The sequence below is a fragment of the Parasteatoda tepidariorum genome, chromosome 7 (genome assembly GCF_982258835.1).
Source record: "Parasteatoda tepidariorum strain Cologne lab strain chromosome 7, Ptep-v5.0, whole genome shotgun sequence".
In the NCBI taxonomy this organism is placed as follows: Eukaryota; Metazoa; Arthropoda; class Arachnida; order Araneae; family Theridiidae; genus Parasteatoda; species Parasteatoda tepidariorum.
Window position 1 is genome coordinate 54409026 of NC_141761.1, and position 24696 is coordinate 54433721.

General features: G+C 27.0%; 2 protein-coding genes across 2 annotated transcripts; both read right to left on the reverse strand.

The window, feature by feature from the left end:
- Positions 1-1108: 1108 nt before the first annotated feature.
- On the reverse strand, positions 1109-10743 carry LOC107446534 (astacin-like metalloprotease toxin 5). The gene is made up of 6 exons (XM_016061210.4): positions 10582-10743; positions 7772-7839; positions 6049-6130; positions 3595-3709; positions 2240-2415; positions 1109-1383 (listed from the first exon to the last, which is right to left on the reverse strand). The coding sequence occupies exons 1-6, from the start codon at positions 10661-10663 to the stop codon at positions 1166-1168; spliced, it is 741 nt and encodes a 246-aa protein (XP_015916696.3). The 5' UTR covers positions 10664-10743; the 3' UTR covers positions 1109-1165.
- Positions 10744-13038: 2295 nt separating this feature from the next.
- Positions 13039-23789, reverse strand: LOC107446539 (astacin-like metalloprotease toxin 5). Its single transcript, XM_016061215.5, has 6 exons — positions 23631-23789; positions 20858-20925; positions 19742-19823; positions 16048-16162; positions 14315-14490; positions 13039-13314 (listed from the first exon to the last, which is right to left on the reverse strand). The coding sequence occupies exons 1-6, from the start codon at positions 23710-23712 to the stop codon at positions 13097-13099; spliced, it is 741 nt and encodes a 246-aa protein (XP_015916701.3). The 5' UTR covers positions 23713-23789; the 3' UTR covers positions 13039-13096.
- Between the last annotated feature and the right edge of the window lie 907 nt (positions 23790-24696).

Genomic DNA, 24696 nt, shown 5'->3' on the forward strand with positions numbered 1-24696 from the left:
GTTTCGTTTTTTTAACCAGGATGAACTTTGATTTTGAACCACCATTCTCATTTTATTGAATGAAACTGTGTAAAAAGAGGATGGATATAAAATCAAATATATTGCGCTTATAGAAATTGTGTAGCATTTCTTTTTGTGTGTACTAGTGTACTATTTTACATTTTTAAAAATACGATAAGATGCAATGCATCAAAATATAAGTATTTTTTTTTAATTTCCAATTTCTATTTATCGTTAACTTAATGAACGAAAACATTAATTTGTAAGAAACTTCGTCTATTGTGACCGTCAGCATGGTGTGGGTAGAGACAAGGGTATATTAACAGAAATTTATAAAAGTGTTAAGCAAGAATATTTTTCTCACATAAATTAGGAAATTAACATTTATTGCACTTTCAGTAGATTTCAAAACACTGAAATGTAAAATATCACCACCCACATATATTAAAAATGGCCTAATGAGAGTTTGTCCAATTTCTCATAAGATTTTCCGTCCAAAACTATACCTTTGAGATTTTATAATCAGTATTCCAGAAAAACAATCTACGATCATACACTATTCTATTTTATATATGTTAAATTTACTGCATTTCTATAAATCTCAAGATTTGGCATGATTAAAATCGGCTTGCTTAAATTAATTAAAAAAAGTAAAATTAAAATATAGTTTTTCCTCTTCTCACGATTCTCTCATTTCTTGAATATATTCAAAATTCTAACAACTCTTTCTCGAAACTATCCTTCCTTTTGAATAATGTCAATAAGTTACTATTAAATAATTCATATTGAACTTGAAACTATATATAATTTGCAGCAAAACCTCTGTAAATAACAAACTTAAAACTTCTGGAGCAGATAATTCTTCCAGAAATGGAAAAGGTAGGACAATTAATAAATGTCTATTATATTATTCTTACATATTTTATTTCTTTTTATAAAATAAACTATATTTAATGAATGTTTAAAAAATTTATATGGATAGAAATAAAGTAGAAGAGATTAGGGTTAATTTTCTCATATGTAGTTGCACCAAATCCCATTTATTGTTTTTTTTTATTTTCGTTTTCAATTGCTTTTATAAAAAAAATTATAAATTATGCAAAAATAATAAAAATATATATTTTTATTTTGTTAGTTAACATTTCTTGTACAGTTGTAAGAATTTTTAACAATTGTACATTGCATTGATTCTATCGATATCACTTTTGGTCATTCCTCTCTTGTTATAGGGGTCTAACAATCGCTGTCCGTTCATAGCCTCCATGGTGTTTTGTCCGTTCTTAGAGAATGCTGTGTTTCCGTAGATCATAATGGAATCATAGTCGAATTCATTGTACAAAATGTTTTGGTATGGATCAAGCTTGAAAAAGTTAAATTGCGCACCTGTATAGAGAAAAGTAAATATTAAAAGCTTTAGTTGTGATTACATTTAGTATGCCAAAAAATTTAATTGATTATTCATAGATTTGACAACAGAAAAAAAAGTTTTAAATTAATAAAAATAAGTATTTAGGTAGATCAAAAGTTTGAAAAATTAAATATTTTTCTAACCGAAATTATTCATTTTAAGAAGTTTCGATAATTTAATCAAAAGAAAAGAATTATGAAAAAGTAAAATATTTTAATAAAAATGTTTTTTTTCTATTCATTTAAATTTAAGCATTTGTTAACTTTCTATAAAACTGCAGTTTGAAATATAACTATTGTTGGTAATAATTGTACAAAATACACTTTTTGTAAAAATTATAATAATGGTAATTGAGGTGAATTCTATTAAGCAATTAATATGAACCCGTATACCTTTAAATTTGATTTAAAGTTCAACGATATATTTAAAAGAAATGTTTTAATTGCTCTGTAGAAAATGCATTATCACAACAGCTCATTGTATATTAAGAGGTCAATGTTGTTGAGGCTCCACAATTTCATGATTGAAGGCATGATTGTAATACTGTAGTCAGCATGCCGTCACATTTCCCCGAATTCATTGACCACAAGGTGGGTGGAGCTTGTAGCAGAACTCTGGGATCGAATCCCACTATTTTACAATGTCAATTCATCGTCGCAAACACTAAGTCGAAATATTTTTTGCGCTTTGAAATAATAATGGAAATATTGAATGGATAACTATTACATGATGATCAACTTCAAGCAACGACAATTTATTTATCCTACTAGTAAAAAAAAGATAATTAAGAAGAAACCCAAAATAATTTTAATCAAAATTGCAAATACTCACTCGCGAATGCGTTTTCGAGATAGATGTTCAAATATGAATCTCTGTCTGATCTGCTCTGCTCGTGGTAGAACCCAAGGGCGTGTCCCAACTCATGAACAACTGTACCCGCATAGTGGCATCCTTGACCAAGAGATAAATCTTGTGAACCACCAACTGTACCAACTTGAGAATAGCACCTATTTTTTTAAAAATCAGAATTAAGATAAAATGCTCTTTGAGTAAAATAAGAAAAAATATTTTACTTTTGCTCTACAACATTTTTTACATTACCAGACTTTAAAAATCAAGGTATGCTGTTTGCAAGACGTTTCATAATCTATGAATGTAACAAGTATTTTTAATTTTTTTTGAAATATTGAATTCAAAACTAACCTCGCATTAAGAGTCCCAATTTGATGTTTATGGAAGAAGAAGAAATGAAATAACTTTAGTAACTTGTCGTATCGCTGCTTAAGAAAGTGGGGCTGAAATTAATTAATGAACTTAGAGGCGCTTCCTCCAGAAATGAAATATGTTGTAACGAATTCAGCTCCGTTTTACCTCTTCAACGATCTGCTGAACTTCCGTTAGCATTTTTGTTTCTTTTCCAGCATTTTAATACTTTTTTTCGACTACCAGCGTATATATTGTTAATCATTTAAATTTTTTTTTTAAAAATTAAATCTAAAGCAAAATCTAAAAACAGTGATTAGTGGACACCCTGCATATCTGATAGATTTTTTAAAATTATACGGAAAAAAAATCATAATTTCTTAATAAAAGAAAGTGCAAATAATCTGGATAATTTCTGATAATATTCACTTGCTAAGAGGCGACAGAAATCCCATAATAACATGCAATTGCATTGGAAATCATCATTGTTAAAAATAAAAACCATAAATTGGAAATTAAAATGATTAAAAACAAATTTATTTGTCAGATGGAATTTGAATGCGATCCAACTAATTCTTATTCTTGTAATTGGTGAATATTTTTACCTTTATTAAAAACAAAAAACAGTATGGTATTAGACAGCTGCTATTAGATTTAAAAGCAGCTTAATATTAAAAGTTCATTTTTAATTTGCCTAAACCACATTCCAAAATATATAATCGTTAATTGAAAGATATTCTATTTTATAACTGAAGATTTTCACTTATGATCTCATTTATTTTGGTTAGTATGGAAGATTATTGCTTTTCTAGTAAACAACAGGTTTATTGAACTTTATTAAAGGGGAACATTATTCCAATTCTTAAGAGTTAATATTCTGTTGTGAAGTCACGAAATATAAGTTAAAAATAAGTAGAGTGTTTTTAGAACCCAATGAATGTTCTCCCATTAATATAAATAAAAAATAACAAAGATAATCTTACCCATTTCCAAAAAACATCCTGACGTAGTCATGCTCATTTGTTCTGTAAACGAACTTCACGCAAGTGTGTTTGTGATAATCATCAATTCCTTCCTGAATAACTTTAAGTTTGTTACCTTCATAAAGAAAAATTTAAATGACTTTAAATTAACCTTGTGGAGCAATTTAATCAAATTAAAAAAAACGCTGATAACAATTAACTATGAATTTTGTAACGATCAGCAATAATACTGACTTAATATAGGTTTTACAAGTGCATGCAATGAGAAAACCGAAATTGGTTTGGGCAGTTAAGGGTAGGTTCAATCTAGGTTAAATAGTTGTTGAAATAGAGAAATTTATGTAAGATTTATGTGGGCTGAGTATGCGCTATCATGTGCATTGAACTACTCAAATCATGTAAAACACATGACGTGATAGCTGTCTATTAAGCACCTATTCGACTAAGATTATTGAATATTTAGCTTGAACGAATGTGACAGTGAACGAATGTTTGCAGTTTACTTTCAAAATTGTAAAATAAAATTGATTAAAATCTTTAGTACTTTTAATTAATAATTACTAATAATACTAATAAATAATTACTAATAATTATTAATAAATAATTTAATTGATAATACTTTTAATTTACTTTTAAATTAATTGCAAATTTTTGAAAGAGAAATTTTTGAGTGCTAATTTCAAACTTATAAACTATATATTTCTGTTCAGATATACAAAATCTGGTATTTTAATTTCTTTACGATTTTCTCTTAAAGACATTATTTTGAAACATATTTAACACGAAATCTAAAATAGAAGTTCAGAAAATACACCATCATAAAAATATAGTTGTTTCTTTATTATAAAGTCCTTGACAATTATATTTATTTAATTATATTTAGTTTTTATTTTATTTATTAATTTAATTTTTTGTAAATAATTTAATCAATAAAATTATATATTATTATATTATTATTAATTGTAGAAAAATAACTCTTTTTTTAAAAAACGAGTGTGAAGTTTATCATGTCAAAGTTGATAGTTTATCATTCTTCTTATATCCAAATTATCAAAAACTACCATGAATGTAATTTAAATGAATAAAATTAAAATCTTGGTGTAAACAAAGCATAAAGTATTATACTAGCATTAGTGTCGTGAGCCGCAGGGGCTCACGGGATAGAAAATGTGCCTCCCAATGAGGTGAAACAGTTTTGAATTCTACTCCCGGCTCGCACCGAGCACAGTGATGACTTGAAATATCCTCAGTGGTAGACGGATCATCGGTTAGAATTTCCTTGTCGTCACCATAGAAGGTTTTCGTGTTTTTCGCCACGATGAAGCGCAAATGCGGGTTAGTTCAATAAAAAAGGGACAAAGCCAGTTTGTCCCAATACTTGATCTAGCAGCCCCTTATCTTTAGGGTTGAAATTAAAATTACAAAGCTACGGAGTTAAACATCGACAATCGTGAGCTTAGAATTGGGTGGGTTGATCAGCGCTGGTTATAAAATAAAATGTTAGCGACGTGACCCGTGGTGACTCGGATATAGCACTATATAAATTAGAATATATTAATGTTAAAATTCCCTTGCCGTCAACCGTCTGCGGTACTCGTAACTCAACTGTGACTTAGTTTCATCAAAGAGTCATCCATGAAGGCAAGTATATCACACTGCTTGTTGCTGGAGTTCCCTTGTATTCTGGGTTGGATTCAAAATTAAAGGGAAATAGAGTTTAACATTGAGAGTCGCAAGCTCAGAATTGGATTGGCCGATTATAAAATAAAATTAAATATTTGTGCAGTGTTTGAAGCATGTATTTCAGGTTTCTAATTTTTTGGCTTAGAGCTTAGTCTTTCTTTTTTGTAACTTCATCTTTAAAATTAATTCTGAGTAAATAAAGTAAAAAAAGATCATTTTCTTTTTAAACTTCGATGAAAAAATCTAACTAACCTCAATAAATATTATAAAAATGATATTTGCATAGTAATCGTGAGGATTAGTGAGTGAGGCAAACAGAGGTCATCTCGTCATTATATTCAGTTCATGAAAAAATACTTTTTCAATAAACTTTTTGAGGTTTGTTTTAATGGAAAATGAAATTATTTTTTAATAAAATTCATCTTACAACTATCAGCATGTAAATATTGCATTATTACCTAACGATGAATCAACTACGTATTACGATGAAGCAACTACATATTCTGTGTTAATAGAGTAAAAAAATCATTTTCTTTTTAAATTTTGATGAAAAAATCTAACTAACCTCAATAAATATTATAAAAATGATATTTGCATAGTAATCGCAGGGATTAGTGAGTGAGGCAAACAGAGGTCATTTCGTCATTATATTCAGTTCATGAAAGAATACTTTTTCAATAAACTTTTTGATGTTTGTTTTAATGGAAAAGGAAATTATTATTTAATAAAATTCCTCTCACAACTATCAGCATGTAAATATTGCATTATTACCTAACGATGAATCAATCACATATGGTACAGTTGCATTTGGCCATCTGAAATGAGATCCAACGATAGCACTTCGTTCAGAGTCCTAAAAAAATTATTTCAATTTTCTCAAAATCACGTAATAATTCCAATAATTTAAAAATGCTATTTGAAAAAAAAAGAATCGTAATAAACTAGTGTTTTAAGCTAAGTAACAATTGTAAGTAGCATACCTCTAAGCTAATTAACAAAATGAGGTACAATTGATATAATAAATACTTAAGATTAAATACTTAATGCTTTATACTGAAATTTACCATTAAGAATCACTTTTTCATTTGTGCAGTTCCTTTTCTTTTTCGTATCAGATAAAAATGCACGTAAAATAATTTCGTTCATTATTTTTTTAAAAACAAAAATGCAATGAGCTAGAGATATTTGATATATTTACATTTACATTTATTTTTGCTAATATTTACATTTATTTTTTTATTTATTTTTTATTTAAACGACTTAAAACTCCTCATGCACCACAAAGTATAGCATGAGGCTTACAGTTGTAAGTAAAAAAACAAAAGGAGAAAAATTTACAAATTTACATTAAAAACAAAATTCCGCAAGGCCGCAAGACTTTCAATACTTTCAATAATATTTACATTGTAACTTTAGAATTGAAATGCATTTCATACAATTCAATTTATTTTCTAATTTTAGGTTAAAAAAATATCTCTTAAAGGGTTGTACCAATTAAATTTGCAAAATTTTTAAATTATACTGCGCTGAATTTGGAAAAAGCTCCCTGATACAATTTTTTGATAATTCTTGCGTAAAATAATCTCTTGATTCTAAAAATTACATTCATTTAATCCCACTACCCACCGTTTACCGGGAAACCTCCCATTTTCTTTGATTTAAATTTAATTTCGCTGATGGACTTAATTATAATTAATTAAGAGATATTTATTTGATTTAGAAGGGAAATAATTTTAACTTTTAAATTTCTTATGAAACAATGCAGAATGAAAATGCTATTAAATATAAACATCCTAACAAGGAAGGGATTTCAAAGACTTTTCTAATAATTGAAAGATAATGAAATATAATCATTTAATTATAACATTATAATATTTTTAACATATCATTTTATGAATTTAAGATATTCAATTAAGTAAATTTAAGATATTTAATTTAATTCAATACTGTTTCTAAAGAAAATGCATTTTTTTGTTATCTTACAAAAGGTAAATAATGATTCAAACAAAAGAGAAATTTGGTATAATGTTTTAACTTTATAAACGATTATCTTTCATTGTAAAATCAATGCAATTGAAAGCGAAATCATTTTTCTTCAGTGAAATACTGATTTCATTTAATTGAAGATAAAAAAATATAGCAAATTACAAATAAAATTATAATGTTCATATTAGTATACTATTGAATTAAATTAAGGTATTTTATTTAATACCTTTCCTGGAGAAAAATACATTATTTATGTCATTTTTCTCATCGGAAAAAAAACAGTTTGCTCAAAAAACTAGTTGCAAGGATTCATTTTTATAAGCGATAATTTCTCATTGTAAAATCAGTTGAAATCTCATGTAAAGACACAATATTTCAATGTTATGTTACTTCAGTTTTTAGATAGAAAGACGACGCAAGCGCTAATAACTAATAATAATAAATAACTAATTATGAAATCTATTTTTTTCTAGCAACTAAGAAAGTTTCATATAAAAATAATACTTACGAAGCGTCCATCAATACCAGCTATGTCACCTTCGAACAAGTCAGGATTTTGCAAAGCTGCTCTTGCCACTGAAATATAGTAATAATTAATTGTGTTGTCAGGTCTAATCTTATTTTCCAGGTAAAATATTCAAACATAATTCGTGGATATTGTTTCCATTTACATAAATCGAGAATTCGCAGTTTTTGTTTTATCTCAGTTTCTTCATGTTGTATAGTCGAACAATAATTTATCTTTGCTAAGATCAAGAAAATTTAATACTTCAGGGGTAGGAAGTAAACACTAATAAAAAAACTACTATGTGTTGATAGTATCAATATGTATAGAATCAGTGAAATCAATACCAACTCAAATAATAAAACTAAAATGATTCCAAAGTATTTTTTTAAAATTTATTATTATTTCTTGCCGTTACATTTTCTTTACCAAGTAAAACACATATTTAAGAATGTATCCCATCGAAACAAAGATTACCTGCATTCAGTATGATTTGACGTTATGCTTTTGCTCTAGACAACTAATGATATTTAAAATTTATCACAATCAAGCTACTTTCTGGTGTACTTATACCTTTGAGGGGCCATGTAAAAACCAATTTACTCAATATCTATCATAGAATTGTGTGCTTTTAGTGCAGCTGTTATATGCATCAAAATTACTCATAAAATATTTTTTACCTACACGGAGAAAAAAAATTCTTCCCATTATTAAGCTAATGCTTTCACAGGAATATTTCTCATTAACGCACTTTTAAAAAAACAAAACAAAAGAAAATTAAATTTATCGAATAAATAAATTTTATGTCATGCTCTAAGGCAGTGGTGCGCAAACTTTTTTCGACTGCGACCCCTTTTGTAGAGAGAAAATTTTTGGCGACCCCTAGAGATAAATGTTCACAAATACGATGTATATTTTGAGCATTTCTTTCGTTTCATCGAATAAAAACATCATCATATTTGACTCATATTAATTTTATTTATAATTTTAAGAAAATACTTTTTGTATAACACAAAAATCATTAATTGCCCTTTAATGAAATGTATGTGGCTGCAAGTTTCTAATTATCTCATCGATGTTTGGATGTATGTTGCTAATTGCAATTCGCATATCATCTTCAGGGTTTAAACGCGAGCGGTATTTAGTTTTTATTGAAACTAGTTTGCTAAATCCAGTTTCACATAAATACGTTGATGCAAATTGTATTAACACTCTGATGGCATTCTTGCATAAAACGGGATATTGTTTTTCCACGGATAGCCAGATAGAGAATACATTACGCATTACGGTCAAAGAAAGAGTGGACAGCATGAAATTGCAATTAAACTGTGAGTGACGGCGCTTCACTCTTTATATGTACACTGTATAGTATGCAGCATGCAGGGATAATGCATTTCATAAAAATTTGGCGACCCCCACAGGGGTCGCGACCCCTAGTTTGCGCACCACTGCTCTAAGGTATCATGATAAGATTACCAAATCTTACAACATTTATCAAATTTTATCACATATTATAAAACCATATTCTATTATTAACTTCACCAAATCTATTACCAAAGCACCAAATCATTTTGGTGTTACAATAAAGCCAGAAACACGGTAAATTCTGCCATATTCTGGTTGTTTTGATCATATTTTTTCCCATTATGAAACACAAGAGAACAGTTTCAAAACATGGAACATTAGAGAACCTTTGATATTTACAATAAAAACCGAACACTGGTTGAAGAAATAAAGTTATAATTTTTAAGCATTGTTCCTACTATGCTATTAATAGTTTAATAAATTATAAAGAAAATACTCAAGGATATGAAATGAAGAAAGAAAAAATTAGAATGGAAAAATTTATAATTCTGCAAATGAAATGTAATTAATTTGTTAAACAAAATAATGCATAATAATACATAAATATTAATTTATTTATTTTTATGTAAATTAATTAACACATTTATTAATGTTTTGATGTTAACTATTTTCGACTAAAAAAACCTTTAAAATGTGCGTAAATTCGACTCTAATACATTTTAGAATAATTTTATTATTTAATTTTGGCAGAAGTAATATTTTTAATAAAATTTTTAAAATTAGTTATTTAGTAAACGGAATAATAACTGTGAAGCTACTAAGGTAAAGTGGGTAAAAGTTTTCCTGCATAACATGCGTTAGTTTGCAGGTAAGTTGTTCATAAAGGAAAGGTAAGTTGTTCCAATTTTTGTTTTAGGGATAAATTTTCATTCTATTATGAGAAAGTACTTACATTAAGCATTCTCAGAAAAGTGATTTTTCAATACTAATAGTATTTAATGCTATCATTTATTTTAATACGTATCTATACACCTACTATGCATTTTTTCCTTGATAAAAACATAATCGTTCAAGTTTATTTTCTTCTTTTATTTTCAATTTAAGTACTAATAAAAGCATTTACTAATAATCGTAATCTAGAAAATGATATTTAATTAGAGTGATTTGGTAAATTTACGGTAATTATTCCAGTTAGAATTATGATACATCATAAAGTACCGGTACTCTAAGTGCCGGTATCTTTTACCCTAAATTGATCTGGCTTATTTTTTATATTGAGCTAGTTTTTAGCTACAAACATGGGAAAACAAGACATTTTGTTACTTCAAATTATAAACCATGAGACATGCCGTCCATTAACGAAATTAAATAAAATATCTGTGTTTTAGAATTTACTATTTTTAAAGTAAAAAGCAGTTGCTCCAATTTAAATTTAAAAAATATATTTATTTAAGCTAATTTATTACAATTGAGAACTCAAGTATACCTCAGAACCAAAATATCATTACCTTCTTCATCTTCTGGACTCAGCTGAACAATAGCCGCTAAAGAAACAGACAGTAAACTTGCGAAGAACAGAATAATATTCATGGTGTTTCAGCGTGAATTTGAACTTCGTAATTAAGTTAGTGTAGATATGGGTTATTAAATTATCTTCTTTTCAGCGCGATTTTACAATCGATTATGGGAAACCACCCTGCTGTTGCTGATTAGGATATTGTATAAAAATAGTTCTAGTTAATGTTTTGGAAGTCGCGGAATATGAATAATAAATATTAACCGTTCTCGAGTCTTAACGTTTCAAATTGACTAAAACTGCTTGATCATTTCAATTTTATAAACTTGAATTAAAGTTATTTAAGCAATTGGTGTCTTAAAAACTCAAGTTTATAAATGTAAAATTCGCCTGGATTACCAGTGTTAACATGAATTAAATAACATAATTTTTTTTACCCAAGTTGAGCTTTCATTGTAATCTACAGGTCAAATTTTATTAAAACAAAACTTTGTAAAAAGTGGATATGGAAGTGTAGGCAAATATATTGCGGTTATGAAATTTCAATAATATTTATTTTTGAGTTACATATTTTAGTTTTTCACAAATACGGTAAAACGGGTGACATCGAAATACAAGTTTTTTTTCTTCAATTTATTATTTTTGATGTGTAGTAAACTTACTGAACAAAAAAAATCATTTATAAAAATTTTCTTTTATGTAGTCGTCAGCATAGTGTAGGAGTGGGGTATGATAACAGAAAACTGTCGAAGTGTTAAACAAGTTTCTAAGATTATATATTTATGTTATTATTAATAATATAAGGGAAAATACAAAATAATTAGATTTTTAACTTGCTTAAGATAATGTGTGAGCTTCCTACTCCTTATCTAACTTTGTAAATCATCGGATAAAGCTTTATGCAGATCTCATTTTTTTAATATTTATTTTCGAACAATACTTGAACTTTGGAACAACTGCTAAAAACCGAATTTTACTCTGGTTGGAAGTAACGGAAATGAGAGACCTTATACTTTGTCTTTTTAGGGAATGATACCTACATCTTGAGCATATTCAAAATTTTATCAACTCATCCTTGAAACTATTTACCTGAATAGTGACAGATTACTAATAAAAGATTAAGTTTAAACTTCAAACTGGAAACAACTTTCACCAACTCTACGCAGAGAGAAAGAAAAATATTATCAATACTATCAGAATGTTGCAAAACGTACCGTGTTTTAGACTTTATGGGAGCACCAAAAAGCTCGGTAATTTTCACTTTGGTTATGAGTTTGTTGAAATTAATAATAAAATATGGTTTTATAATATTTAACACAATTTGGTAAATATTCTAAAATTTGGTAATCTTATAATAATACCTTAAAAAAACATTTATTCGTTTAATTTTTTTCTTTTAATTTTGTATTTTTTACTAAATGTGTGGTAATAATAACTAATTTTGAAAACCAGAATTTCCGGTTAACATATGATTGGAAAAACTACCAAAATAAACTATTTGAATTCCGTATATTTTGGTTTTATTAATACCAGGTTACAGTTGATTTACCAGGTGACACGGCTCACATTCTTAAAACAGCTGGAATAGACAATTCTCGAACTAAAAATGAGTAAACGATAAAAAATTTCCTTTTGTATTTAAGCAGTCTAACGTTAACTCGAAGTGAAGGGAGGATTTGCACACTTTAAAAGTAGTTCCCGTTATCAGTTAAGTTTCTTTTTTATGAAACTAGTACAATGCACAGGCATCTTCAATTATCTATACCGATTTGCGTTTTCTGGAACTAAATATATACGTAAGTAACTAATAAATTTAAGAAAATAAAATAAGCTATAAAAGTTATAGACTTAGAATGAAAGAAAAAAATATTATAAAACGAAATTAAAAAAGTAAACTGATTTCTTGAACCAATTAGAAAGGATTACTAACAAGATATACGAATCAATATGGTAGTCATTTATCTTGAAAACATACTTCCTTACAGACACTTAATCCCATGAAATTTAAGAAAATTCCATTCACAATAGAGTACGAAGGTGGCTAACTTGTTGTCTGTAATGCCACCTGTCCTTAACATATTCAATTTATATAACTCTTTCGTTTGATCTCTGTAATACTGAAATTATCAACACTGTAACAAAGCATTGAAATACCTACTCGTGCAGATGTGGAACTGTTAATGTTATATAAGAAGTATAAGTTTTTCAATGTTCAATTGCGCGTTAAAAGTAATTCACTTTAAGTGCAATTTTTCAAGTAAGTAATTTTTTTAAAAGTATATTTAAGGAGAGTTTGAAAAAAATATATAGATTGAAAAAGGTAAAAGAGATTAAAGAAAATTTTATAGATATTACTTGCAAAAAATCCCATTTACCATGTACTGTTCTTTTTCCCTTTTCAATTATTTTTATTAAAAAAATTATAAATTATGAAGAAATAATAAAAATGTTTTTTTTTCTTATTTTATTACTTAACAGTTTTATTTCCTTTACAGTTTGAAACATTTTTAACATTTGTACATTGCATTTACTCTTTCTATATCACTTTTGGACATTTCTGTCTTGGTGTAAGGGTCTATCAACGCCTGCCCGTTTCTGGCCTCCATGGTGTTTTGTCCATTCTTAGAGAAAGCTGTGTTGCCGTAGATCATAATGGAATCATAGTCGAAGTCATTGTACAAAATGTTTTGGTATGGACTTAGCTTGAAAAAGTTATATTGCGCACCTGCATGGAAAAAAAGGTAAACATTTAAAGCTATAATTGTTTACATTAAATACGTTAACAAAATTTCATTAATGATACATGTATTTAACTACTAATAGATGAAGTAATAAAAATAACTTCTTTGGTAACCCAAAAGTTTGAAAAATTAAAAACTATATGGACATTACTTTTTACATTCAATATATTTTTTTAAGGAAATGTCCATAATTTTATTAAAACTTAAAAAAAATGAATAAATGAAAAATATATAAATAGTAAAATATTTTTTTAAAATTTTTATTAAATAAAGGTAATATTTTTTCTTTTTAATGTTTAAAATAATTTTTTTAATTTCGTTTTTTTAATTACAATTTAAAATTTAAATCATTTTAGCAATAATAGCATAAAGATTTCCTTAAATTTTGATGAATTTTAATGAATAATTAATATGAACACTCACAATTTTAATTTTAACCTAGAATTTAACCTGTCACTAAACATGAATCTAGTATTATTTTTCTGTAAATAAATCATTCCCATAACTGCCTATTGCAGATCAGAGGGTCATGGGGAATAGGCTTCACAATTTCATGACCAACGGTATTGTAATCAGCATTGCGCACAAGCTTTATTATTTCATTATTGCGCATTACCTTATATTTTTCAACTGAGCTACCACCCACCGATCTGAAATTGGGTGTACTTCAAGCCTCCATCAGGGATCAAACCCTGCTCCGTTGCAACAGCAGTTCAGCGTTGTAACCATTAGACCATCTAGGCTCAATTGTTTTGTAACAAATTATTCTTTGAGTATTTATATGAAAGACATTAAAATTCATGAGCTATAATTTAATTAAATATCTTTAATTCATGTATTAATTTATTAAGTAATCTAGCTCTTTATTACTTTGTTACTTTATTTAACTCTTGGCAATGACAATTTATTGTTTCTACAAAGAAAAAATAAATAAATAAAATAATTAAAAAGAAACCCAAAACAACCAAACATTCTAATACTTACTCACGTATGCATTTTCGAGATAGAGAATCAAATATGAATCTCTGTCTGATCTGCTTTGCTCGTGGTAGAATCCAAGGGCATGTCCCAACTCGTGAACAACAGTGCCAACCTGGTGGCATCCTCGACCAAGAGACAAATCCTGTGGACCACCTACTCTACCCACTTGAGAATAACACCTATTTTTTAGAGACAAGATAATAAAGTAAGATAGGAAGGTTATATTTAAAGAACTGAAGGTTATATTTTCAATAATGAATTTCAATAATCGTTCATATTAACTGTCTCTTTGAACTGCACATATTAATTTATGTTTCAGCGGGATGTTTCATAAGCAACGAATGTTGCATGTCCTTTTATAATCCTTTTTCAAAATTGAATTAAAAAATTTACCAAACATTAAAAATAAAAGTTAATATACATAGAAGAAAACATGAAGTCGCTAAAGAAAACTTCATTGTTTAAGAAAAAGGAACTGAAAATTAAAAACAAGTTTGATTAAATGATGAACTTAAAGGTGTTTCCTACAGAAATAAAGCATGCTGTAATTATTTCAGTTCTGCTTCGCAGTAATGATATGTAAGATTTCATTTGCGCTTTTGTTTTTTTCTAAGCTTAAATATTTTTTTGAGACTAACAATATGTATATTGTTATAATTTTATTTTTGACAAACTTTAAAAAATATACTCTACAAGCAGTGATTTAGGAGTATATTTAATCATTTTTTTAAAAAAAATGATAAGGATAAATTGTACTTCTAAAATGAAAGAAAAAAATAAATAACTTTTAACTGGATAACTTTTAATGGTATTTACGCTGTAAAAAATTTACACCCAAATTTTACGAAATTTTCTTTGACGAAACTGTTTCCTGGCACATGCCCTAAATGAACAAATCGTCAAAATGACGAAATAACTATCAATACTTTAAGATGTGTAAGAAAACGAATTTCGTGAAAAGTAAAGCAATATTTCCTCAATCATTTGTTTGACTCCACATGTTGTTAGCCATTGTTAATTATTTCTTCGTGGGCACTATGTAAGTGTATTATCGTCACTCCAACAGCACAAGGACGGACAGAACCGGGATTTGAAACCGTGATCTTCCTTCTATGAGGGCCAACTCCTTGAGGTCGGTTTGGCTAATTTCGTCATTCTAGTTTCGATTGTCTAGTCTTCGCTCCAGTTAGCAATTTCCCACATGCTAAACGAACGATTGAAACTCCACAGAGACATGCAAACATATCATAAGTCAGATAGAGCAGCAAGTAAAAGGTTTTTTAAAATCTGAACCAAAGATTAAAATTTGAGATGAAAATGATTAAAGGCAAATTTCTTTTTCGGATGTAATTGTATTGTAATTCATTTAATTCTTATATAGTTAATTTTTTTTCTTTTGTTTAAGAAACGAGCCATTATCGGAATGGAAACCAGTTTAATATTAAAAATGTATTTTTAATTTGCTTACGCCAAAGTCTAACCTATACACTCCTTAATTGAAAAATCCTTTATTTCATTGCTGGAATTTTTCATTTGTGATCTTGATTATTTTAGTAGTAGCTGAAAATTAACTCTTTTTATAAAACAATTGGTTTATTGAACAGCAATTAGGTAGATTTCAATTTTAATTCATTTCTGCAGTAACGAAATATTAATTAAAAATAAGTACAGTTTTCTTATAATGTACATTAAAAATCCTCCTGTTAGTTTAAGAAAATAAAAAAGGAAGATCTCACCCAATTCCGTGAAACAGTCTGACATAGTCTGGCTCGTTTGTCCTGCGAACAAACTTCACACAAGTATGTTTGTGATATTCATCCATTCCTGCCTGAATAAGTTCAAGTCTGTTACCTTCATAAGCAAAGAATAAATTAATTGAAATGGGCGTAATGGAACAATGTCATCAAATTTTAAAAATGAAACATTTTAAGCAATATAATTAATCATAAATTTGATTTCGATCAACTATAATAATGACTTATCATGGGATTCAATATTGATTTAGCATAAGTCTTAAAAGGGTGGATGGAAGAATTCGAATACCTCGATCTTGGTCCAATCGACCTAGGTCTGTTTGGGCAGTTAAATGTATGCTCAATCTGGATAGCTGCTGAGGTTTGCACAAATTTATGCAGTTTCAATACAGGCTGAGTGGTGGTTATCAGGTGATTTGAGCTTGTCTTGACATGATGATGAAAGAACCTAACATGATAATGGTCCTATAAGACTAAGATTCTCGAATATTTGGTTTGATGGTTGTTTAAATTCTTTAACAACTAAGATAAATCTTTTCTGTGCCTTTTCAAAGATTTTATAGAATTTCTTACATTTAAAAATGTGTGAGAATTTTCATGACAAAGTCAAAAACAATTCTTTCTTCCCACATCCAAAGTATCAAAAATCCCCATATATATAATTTAACATATTGTTTACAGCTGGTACAATAAGTAAACCAGAATGGCTTCACTATGCTAAGCACCGTAAGAGAAAGGTTAAATGAATATCATAGAAATCGTTGCGTAAATGAAGTATAAATTAGTTTATAGTATAATTTCAATGGAAAATGATGTGGACATTTATTCAGAATTATGTAAAGTACTTTTAGAGTTTATTTACATAATATTTTCAAACTAAAGCACTTCAAAATAAGGGGCTAGACTTTGGTTTGAATGAACTAGAAAAAAAAGTTTTTGAGATTAAGAAAACGGTAACTAGCATTTGAAGTGAATTAGTTTAAGTTTTTCTGTAAAAAAAGATTTATAAAATACTATTTTGTACAACATTTGTATTAAATAAATTAACATTTTTCTGGTCGTAACAAATAATTTCAGACGTGTAAAATTCACCCAGTTGCGCCTTTTAATTTTTTCTTAGAAAAAGAATTATAACATCTTTATTACATAGCACCACCCATTGCTTTAGACACATGAAAAATTATATCGATGATTATTTGAAAAAATAACAAAATCAAATTTTTACTGCATGTCATTCTATAATAAAAAAAAAGGAAAGAGTTTAGGTTTTTATGTCTGTGTGCCTCTTATATAACTTCAAAGCCATTCGTGCTAGTGTCCTGAAATTCGGACAGAGATTGCGATTTCAGTCCCAGATCCTAAAATCATTCATAAATCTAAGTCCATTCAGGCGAAACGTTTAAAAAATGACTTAAATGACGTTAAAGATGACCATTAATAAATTTGACTGTATGTGATTTTTTTTAAATATGTTAAGATCAGTGGTAGTTTCCAGCCTTAAGCTCTATTTAATCAACAAAAAAAAACATTTTATGATCCTTAATATTACACCAATCTAATTCGACATGTCAGGATTCAGCAAGGTTCAACAAGGATGACATGACATGGGAAGGCTATATCATTGCGTTTGTATTTTTAAAGTCATTTGAACCACGAATTTATTTTGTTTCTAGTTGCGCTTTTAAAATCATCTGCTGTGAAACTAAATAATTTAAATTCATAGGAAATCAGCTTAATTAATTCTAGTAATTGAATAGACTAGTATGGAGTTGGTGCTGTTGTAATATGTACCATATTATATTAATATTGGTACCATTTCACATGCAAACCACTGTAAACGTGGAATTGTTTTTGTGGTTTTTCTTTACAAATAACAGTTCTGTTTATGCTGGTTAGTTCCCTTGAAAAAAGTCTCCCACGGAAGTCAGTTTGTTCCAATAGCTGATCCAGGAGCTGCCTTCTCTTCTGAGTTGTTTTCAAATTACGAGCTTGCGGAGATGAACATTACAAATTTATAATTTGGTCAGCTGATCAACACCGGTTATAAAATAAAAAAAAATTAAACATTAGTACTATGGTAAAAGATGATTATACTTGCATACATCATAAGTTCCCGACCTTTTTTGACTTACCATCCAGTTTGAAAAACAATTTTTTTTAACCCCTATTCAACATTTATTAATCAATTAACATTTTTAATTACATTCTTTATCTTCGATACACTACCCTTTCACTCATACGGTTAATTTATTGAAAATTGACATTGACCTATAATTTTATAATTCAACTTTTCTTCAGCAAACTTTTTTACAGCAAATAGCTCTTACATTCAAAACTATTGTAACGTTGATGATGAATAAAAAAATATAAAATAATTTGCGAAAAATTCAAAAAAAAGTTTGAATCTTGTAAGAGGAAAACAAAATCTCCTCAAACTTTCAAGCGTACAGTCATTTGTGTAGAATATTGTTATTTTCCTGATAAAATTGGTAAGTAATACTTTTCGCAATATATTTCTGAATAATTAATAACTGCTTTTATGAGATATATAATTTCCACAGAGTTAAATATGTATTGATTTTTCGGTACAAATAAAATTATTAATTTTAAAATGCACTCGATCGTTAATAAAAATTCTTCTATATAGTAAAAAGTCATCAGCACCCATAAATGGGAAGTAGCGCCCACATTGTTAACCAATGATATGTAAGGTACCTATTAAAATTGAACCAATATTGTGTAGTTTTTATAAACTTATTGTGGAACGAGGTTTTTATAATCCCTCGAATAGAAGAAAATCGTTTCATTGTCGTTAATTTTGATTATCATGCGGTTCATTTTGCTACCTAATAAAACTAACTTTGCTGTAAACTAATAAAAATGCGAATTGAATAATTTAAGAATGCAAAATCTTCAAGGAAAGGTTGAAAATAAAAAATAAAAAAAAATATTTTTGCTTTATTTAATGTGCTGGGAATCTTCGAGCATCATTTTGTAGCGCTGTTTAATACTTTTATATTGATAATTTACTTTTTTCTTATACCCATACGTAGAAAGGATGTACAGCTAGTTTTAAATATAAAAATGACGAAAATTTTTTTATTTTATATGAATTCTATATAAATCTATAAATCTATTTTCGAATAATTTATGCTGTTTATATACTGAATATAAAATAAGAACTAAAAGCTTAAAAAAATATATACATAATCGAAATAATTTTTTATACTTCTACTTATTGTTATTCTACTATTGTATATTCTACTTATTATTATCTACTTTTTTATACTTATACTTCTACTTTGAAAATTACGAAATAAGATTTTATAGCAAATGCATTTTTTTACTACTATGATAGACGAATGGAAAGTCAATCTTTTCTGGAACTTATTCTTTGTTAATTTTGATGAAACAAACAGCTCTTCCTCAGTGGATAATTTAAAAATGATGTTTGCATATCAATCGTGCGAATTGGTAATCGTGGAGTACGAAAACACAACATCCTTCTAATTTATAAAAAAGTAACAAATTCTTCATGGTTTTCAGAATTTATCAAATCAACTCGTAATTATATTCAGTTTATAAAAAATACAACTTTTTAAGACTAATTGATTGAAAGTGTTATAAGAGTGAATAAAATTATTATTAATCTTAAAATTATCATAAAGCAAATTACCTAGAGATGAATCAACGGCATATGGCACAGTTGCATTTGGCCATCTAAAATTAGATCCAACGATGGCACTTCGTTCGGGATCCTAAATAAATTTCAATTTTCTTAGAGTTGCGCAATGAATGTAATTATTTTAAAACGTTACAAATAAATGTTATAAATTATCAAGGAAATTCAATTGTTCTAAATTAGCGTTTTCTTCCTTCATGGTGTCTCATGCGGAATTTAATATAAGGAAATAATTTTTCAATTGCAAAATTCATTTTCATATCAAATAAAAATACAAGTGAAATAGTATTGTTCATAACTTATATAAAAGGAATATGATAATCTGTTAAAAAAGTCTGTATTTGCCAAGATTTATGTTGTAGCTTTAAAACTGAAATATATTTAAAAATTATGAACGATTTATTTATATACTTATAAATGGTTATCTCTCATCATAAAATTAATCGAAATAAGCGGAAAACTACTCTTTTCAGCACAATACTGATTTATTTAATTAAAGGATAATAAAATATAATCAATGGCGTATAAAATTAAAATATTTTATTTATAGAATTGAATAAAATTAAGATATTTAATTCAATACCTTTCCTAAAGAAAAAACATTTTTTAAGAAATCTTTTGTAAAGTAAAAATAATTTGTATAAGATCCAAGAATGGAAATTTAATTTTACAGACGTTATCTTTTATTGTAAAATCAATTGAAATAATAACAAAATGACTTTTCTTCAGTAAAATACTGATTATATTTAATTAAAGGAAAATGAAATATAGTCAGTTACTACTAAAATTAAAATGTTTTTTTAGCATATTATATAAATAAAAAAAAGTTATTTTATCAAACACTTTTTTTTGAGAAAATCTTATTATTTATATAACCTTTCACAACCTTAAAAAATAGTTTATAAACAAAGCTAGATTTAAGAATTAAGATTTAAAAGTGATCCTTTCCCATTATAAAAACAATTGAAATCTCAAGTAAAGACACTATATTTCAATTTTTATGCTACTTCAGTTTTTAAATAGAAAGATGATGCATACAAATAATTAAAAATAAAAACTAGTTTTTTTTGCAATCATGAAGGTTTCATTTTTAATGTAAATAATACTCACAAAGGGTCCCTCAATACCAACTATGTCACCTTCGTACAAATCAGGATTTTGCAAAGCTAATCTTGCCTCTGAAATATAATATTCATTAATTGAGTTGTCATTTTTGTTTTATTTGATCTTTTGCTGAATCTCCACTATAATTTATTTAACCAGATTAAATATTTAAACATGGATATTACTGATTCGTTCCATTTGTATAAATTAGGTATTTCTGCTTTTATAGCCGAGAATGATAATTTATCTTTGTTGAGGTCATAATAATCCAATACAATAGTTATTAGAGGGAAAAAAATTAAAAAATAAAAAATTTGTGGATGAAATCAACGTGATAAAGTAAAGTCAAGTAAAAAAAGTAAAGTCAAAACTACCAGAATGTGGTAAAATTTACAATGTTTCTGACTCTATGGGGACACTAAAATCTGGGTACTGTTTACCAAAGCGCTTTGGTAATGATTTTGGTACAATGTGAACAATAGTTTTTTAATATGTGAATAAAATTTTTTAAATTTTGTAGTTTTATCATAATACTTTATGATAGGTCATGAAAATCATTCATTCGGTCAAATTTACTTCTTATTTCTTTAATTTTTTATTAAATGTGTTGTAATAAGAATTATAATTGTAAAAAACAGAATTTCAAGTAAGTTCTTTCCATATCAACGAAAACCCAATGAATGGTTTAAATACCATATATTTTGATTCTTATTACCAGAGATTTACCAGAAATTTCATTACCATACATGGCGGTAATTTTAACAGAGTTTTTTTTTTGATTTGTAGGTATATGTAATTCATACATGTCAGGAAAATTTCATCGGTTTATTTTATGAATATACACGTGTCTTTTAATCACTAACGGTTATGTGTATAATCAGAGATGGTCAGTTAATGAAAAAAATATTTTCTCAGAAATTTTTTAAAACTATTTAAATGTTCCAAAATTTAAACAAAATAGTTTTATTTACGTGCAATAAGGAAAAGAAAGAGTTTCTTTTTTACTATTCTTAAGCGATTTGTTTTAAATTGATTTGAAATAATAAATTTAATTGCACTTTTCAGCATAAATAATGATATTAGTGATGCTCCATATTTTGAAATAACTTTGTATTTAAATTTATAATTTCAATTTGAAACTGGTTTATTTCCGTCGATAAATTTAATTATCTGTTAACTATAAATAAATTATTTAAAAGTTATATGCATGTTAAATAAAATGTGTAGTAATAAAATTATTTCGTTGATGATTAATTAAATTTACTGCTACTTACAATACGCTTAAATGAAAAATAATAAATAATCAATAAAATTATCCATAACTTTAGTTTTACTGTCATAAAAATTTATAGAATCTTAAGAAAATTATAATCTCAATAAAAGTTCTTTCTTCACCGTTTATCAGTCTTGAGAAATTTCAAAAATAAGATATGGGAACTTAAAAAAGTATTTCCAAAATTATATTTATATGAAAAAAAATATTTATTATTTTAATTAAGGATTATTTTAATTATATCTGTTTAATTCATCTTACACAATCCAAAAAAAATTCAATTGCAACTAAAATATTATAAATTTCCCATTTAAACTGATTATAAAAAGAAATTTACACATTATTTTCAATCCAACAATTTAACTTCTACACGCAGGTAGAAAAAACAATTTTGATGATTGATAATAAAAATTTTGTTTGTTAGATAATAGTGTTTAAATGATTAAGGATAAATTTCTTATATTCAAATATAAGATATTATTCAACTAACAATATTATCCAAATAAAAAAATATTATTCAAACAAAAATATTGTGACAAAGGTTTGATGTTTATGCGTATATTAGTTAGGTAAATACATAAATTGTACTCAGTAAGTTATAACCTATTCTGCGGAGTTAGGATAATTATGCACCAGACTGTTTCCATGGAAACTAGTCAAAACCGTAATAGCGAGACTGAAATGTTCTTGAAAATGTTCTTGATAACATATGAAATGAATCCAATAAAGGATACGGTATACTTCATGCTATGTAGATTAAAGCAAATGCTAAATTGGATGTAGCACAATTAATAAAGCACTTTCACTAATGAAAATACATCAAGTAAATTTATATACTTTCATATGTGCGTTATTTACGTTGTTTTTTGCCACAGTATGAGATGAAATTGTGAAATCGTAGGATAGATAAAAGAGGCTACATTAGAGTATCTGTGTTTGAATAAGTTTACTTTACAATGTATCTGTTCTTCATATGTGTTGTTATTATCCGTAAATACACTATATTTGTATTCATTCATCAGTCTTGTTAATTAAAAAACCCATTTATAAAATCAAATGCAACATTATTTAACGTGATCAGAAAATTTAAATTCTAAATTTATTCTTCAGAATCCAAAACTTTTCCGATAGAATTGAGTTTTAAAATAGTTTTTAATTTTAAAAATGATTTAAATAATTTATTCGCAATTTCAGTCCAAAATTTCGACGTTACCCCTGATAGTTTTTGTAGCAAACAAAATAGTTTTCATTATTAATTTTTATATTATCTTTATAAAATAGGAAAGATTTTATGTACCACATTGTTCTACAGCAATCGTTTTAAGTTTTCCCAAAAGTTTAAAAACATTTTTAGTGTTTTACTTATTTATTAGAAAATATGAAGATTGAGATACCGTTTATTTTGCTTTTAAAGACTACCATCAATGCCGATGGTCATATGAATAAAAATTTCAATAAGGTTTACTATCATAAAAAATAAGAGTAAGTACTAAAATATAATATTACCTTCTGCTTCCTCGGGACTTAGATGAATAACATCAGAAAAAGCAACGGCCAAAAAGCCAAAAAGATACAGACCAGACTTCATAGTTATTTGTCGAAAAGTGGAAATAAGGTGATAAACTTGTAATACTTTACTTGCTTATTTTAAATGTTTTCTAATCATATTTAATATCATGGGAAACGCCTGCTGCTATTGATTAAAGTAATATACCGGTATCTTAAATATCACTTTTTTGTTGTTTTCAGTATCTATCCATTTCAGCCCAAGATAATGTATTCAAAGAATATTTTGCTTCCTTCCTTATGCCTATGAAAATAGCTATTCAATTTCGTTTATGAAATTTATTGCTATATATATATATCAATAATATTCTTTTGAGTTTGTAACACAGAATAATTAAGTAAGTGTTTACTTGTTATATTATAAGAATTTTATTAGTAACTAGCTATAAGTGTTAGCATTTTTAAGTGTTTTTATTTGTAACTAGCTCCCTCTATGTTCAGGAAAATGATACAAAATGTGAGCATGAAAAATACAACGGTTTTAATTTGTGTCGAATTTTTTTAAAATTCAAATTTCAAATGATTGTGACATTATTTATCGAATTTATTTCTGTTTTAAACCATTGTTGCCATATCTGCATTTGTACTCGATTAACTGGCCACTGTGATGATAAAAAACGAATCATAAGTCCAAGTGCTTAGCAGGGATGGTCTTTTTATTTATCAAAATTGTCCAATTTTTAGAAGTGTACACATGTTGCCTTATATTGATGTCGAACCAACTAAGGTATAAAAATAAAAATAATGGATTCATGTAATGACACGAAGAAAGTGACAATAATTAAGGAACTTAACAGAACTTGAGTGAAATGTAAAAAAAATCAATGTACTACATTTTATTATTTTTTACATTTTGGTAACTTTCAAGTAAATTTTTAATAAAAAATTTTGTATTTAAAGAAGTTTTGTGAAATGTAAGAAACGTATCTAGTAGTGCAGATAGTACTTTTCATTAATTTTGTTGAATTAGAAATAAGTTATGTTATTATTGTGCTATTATTTAAGA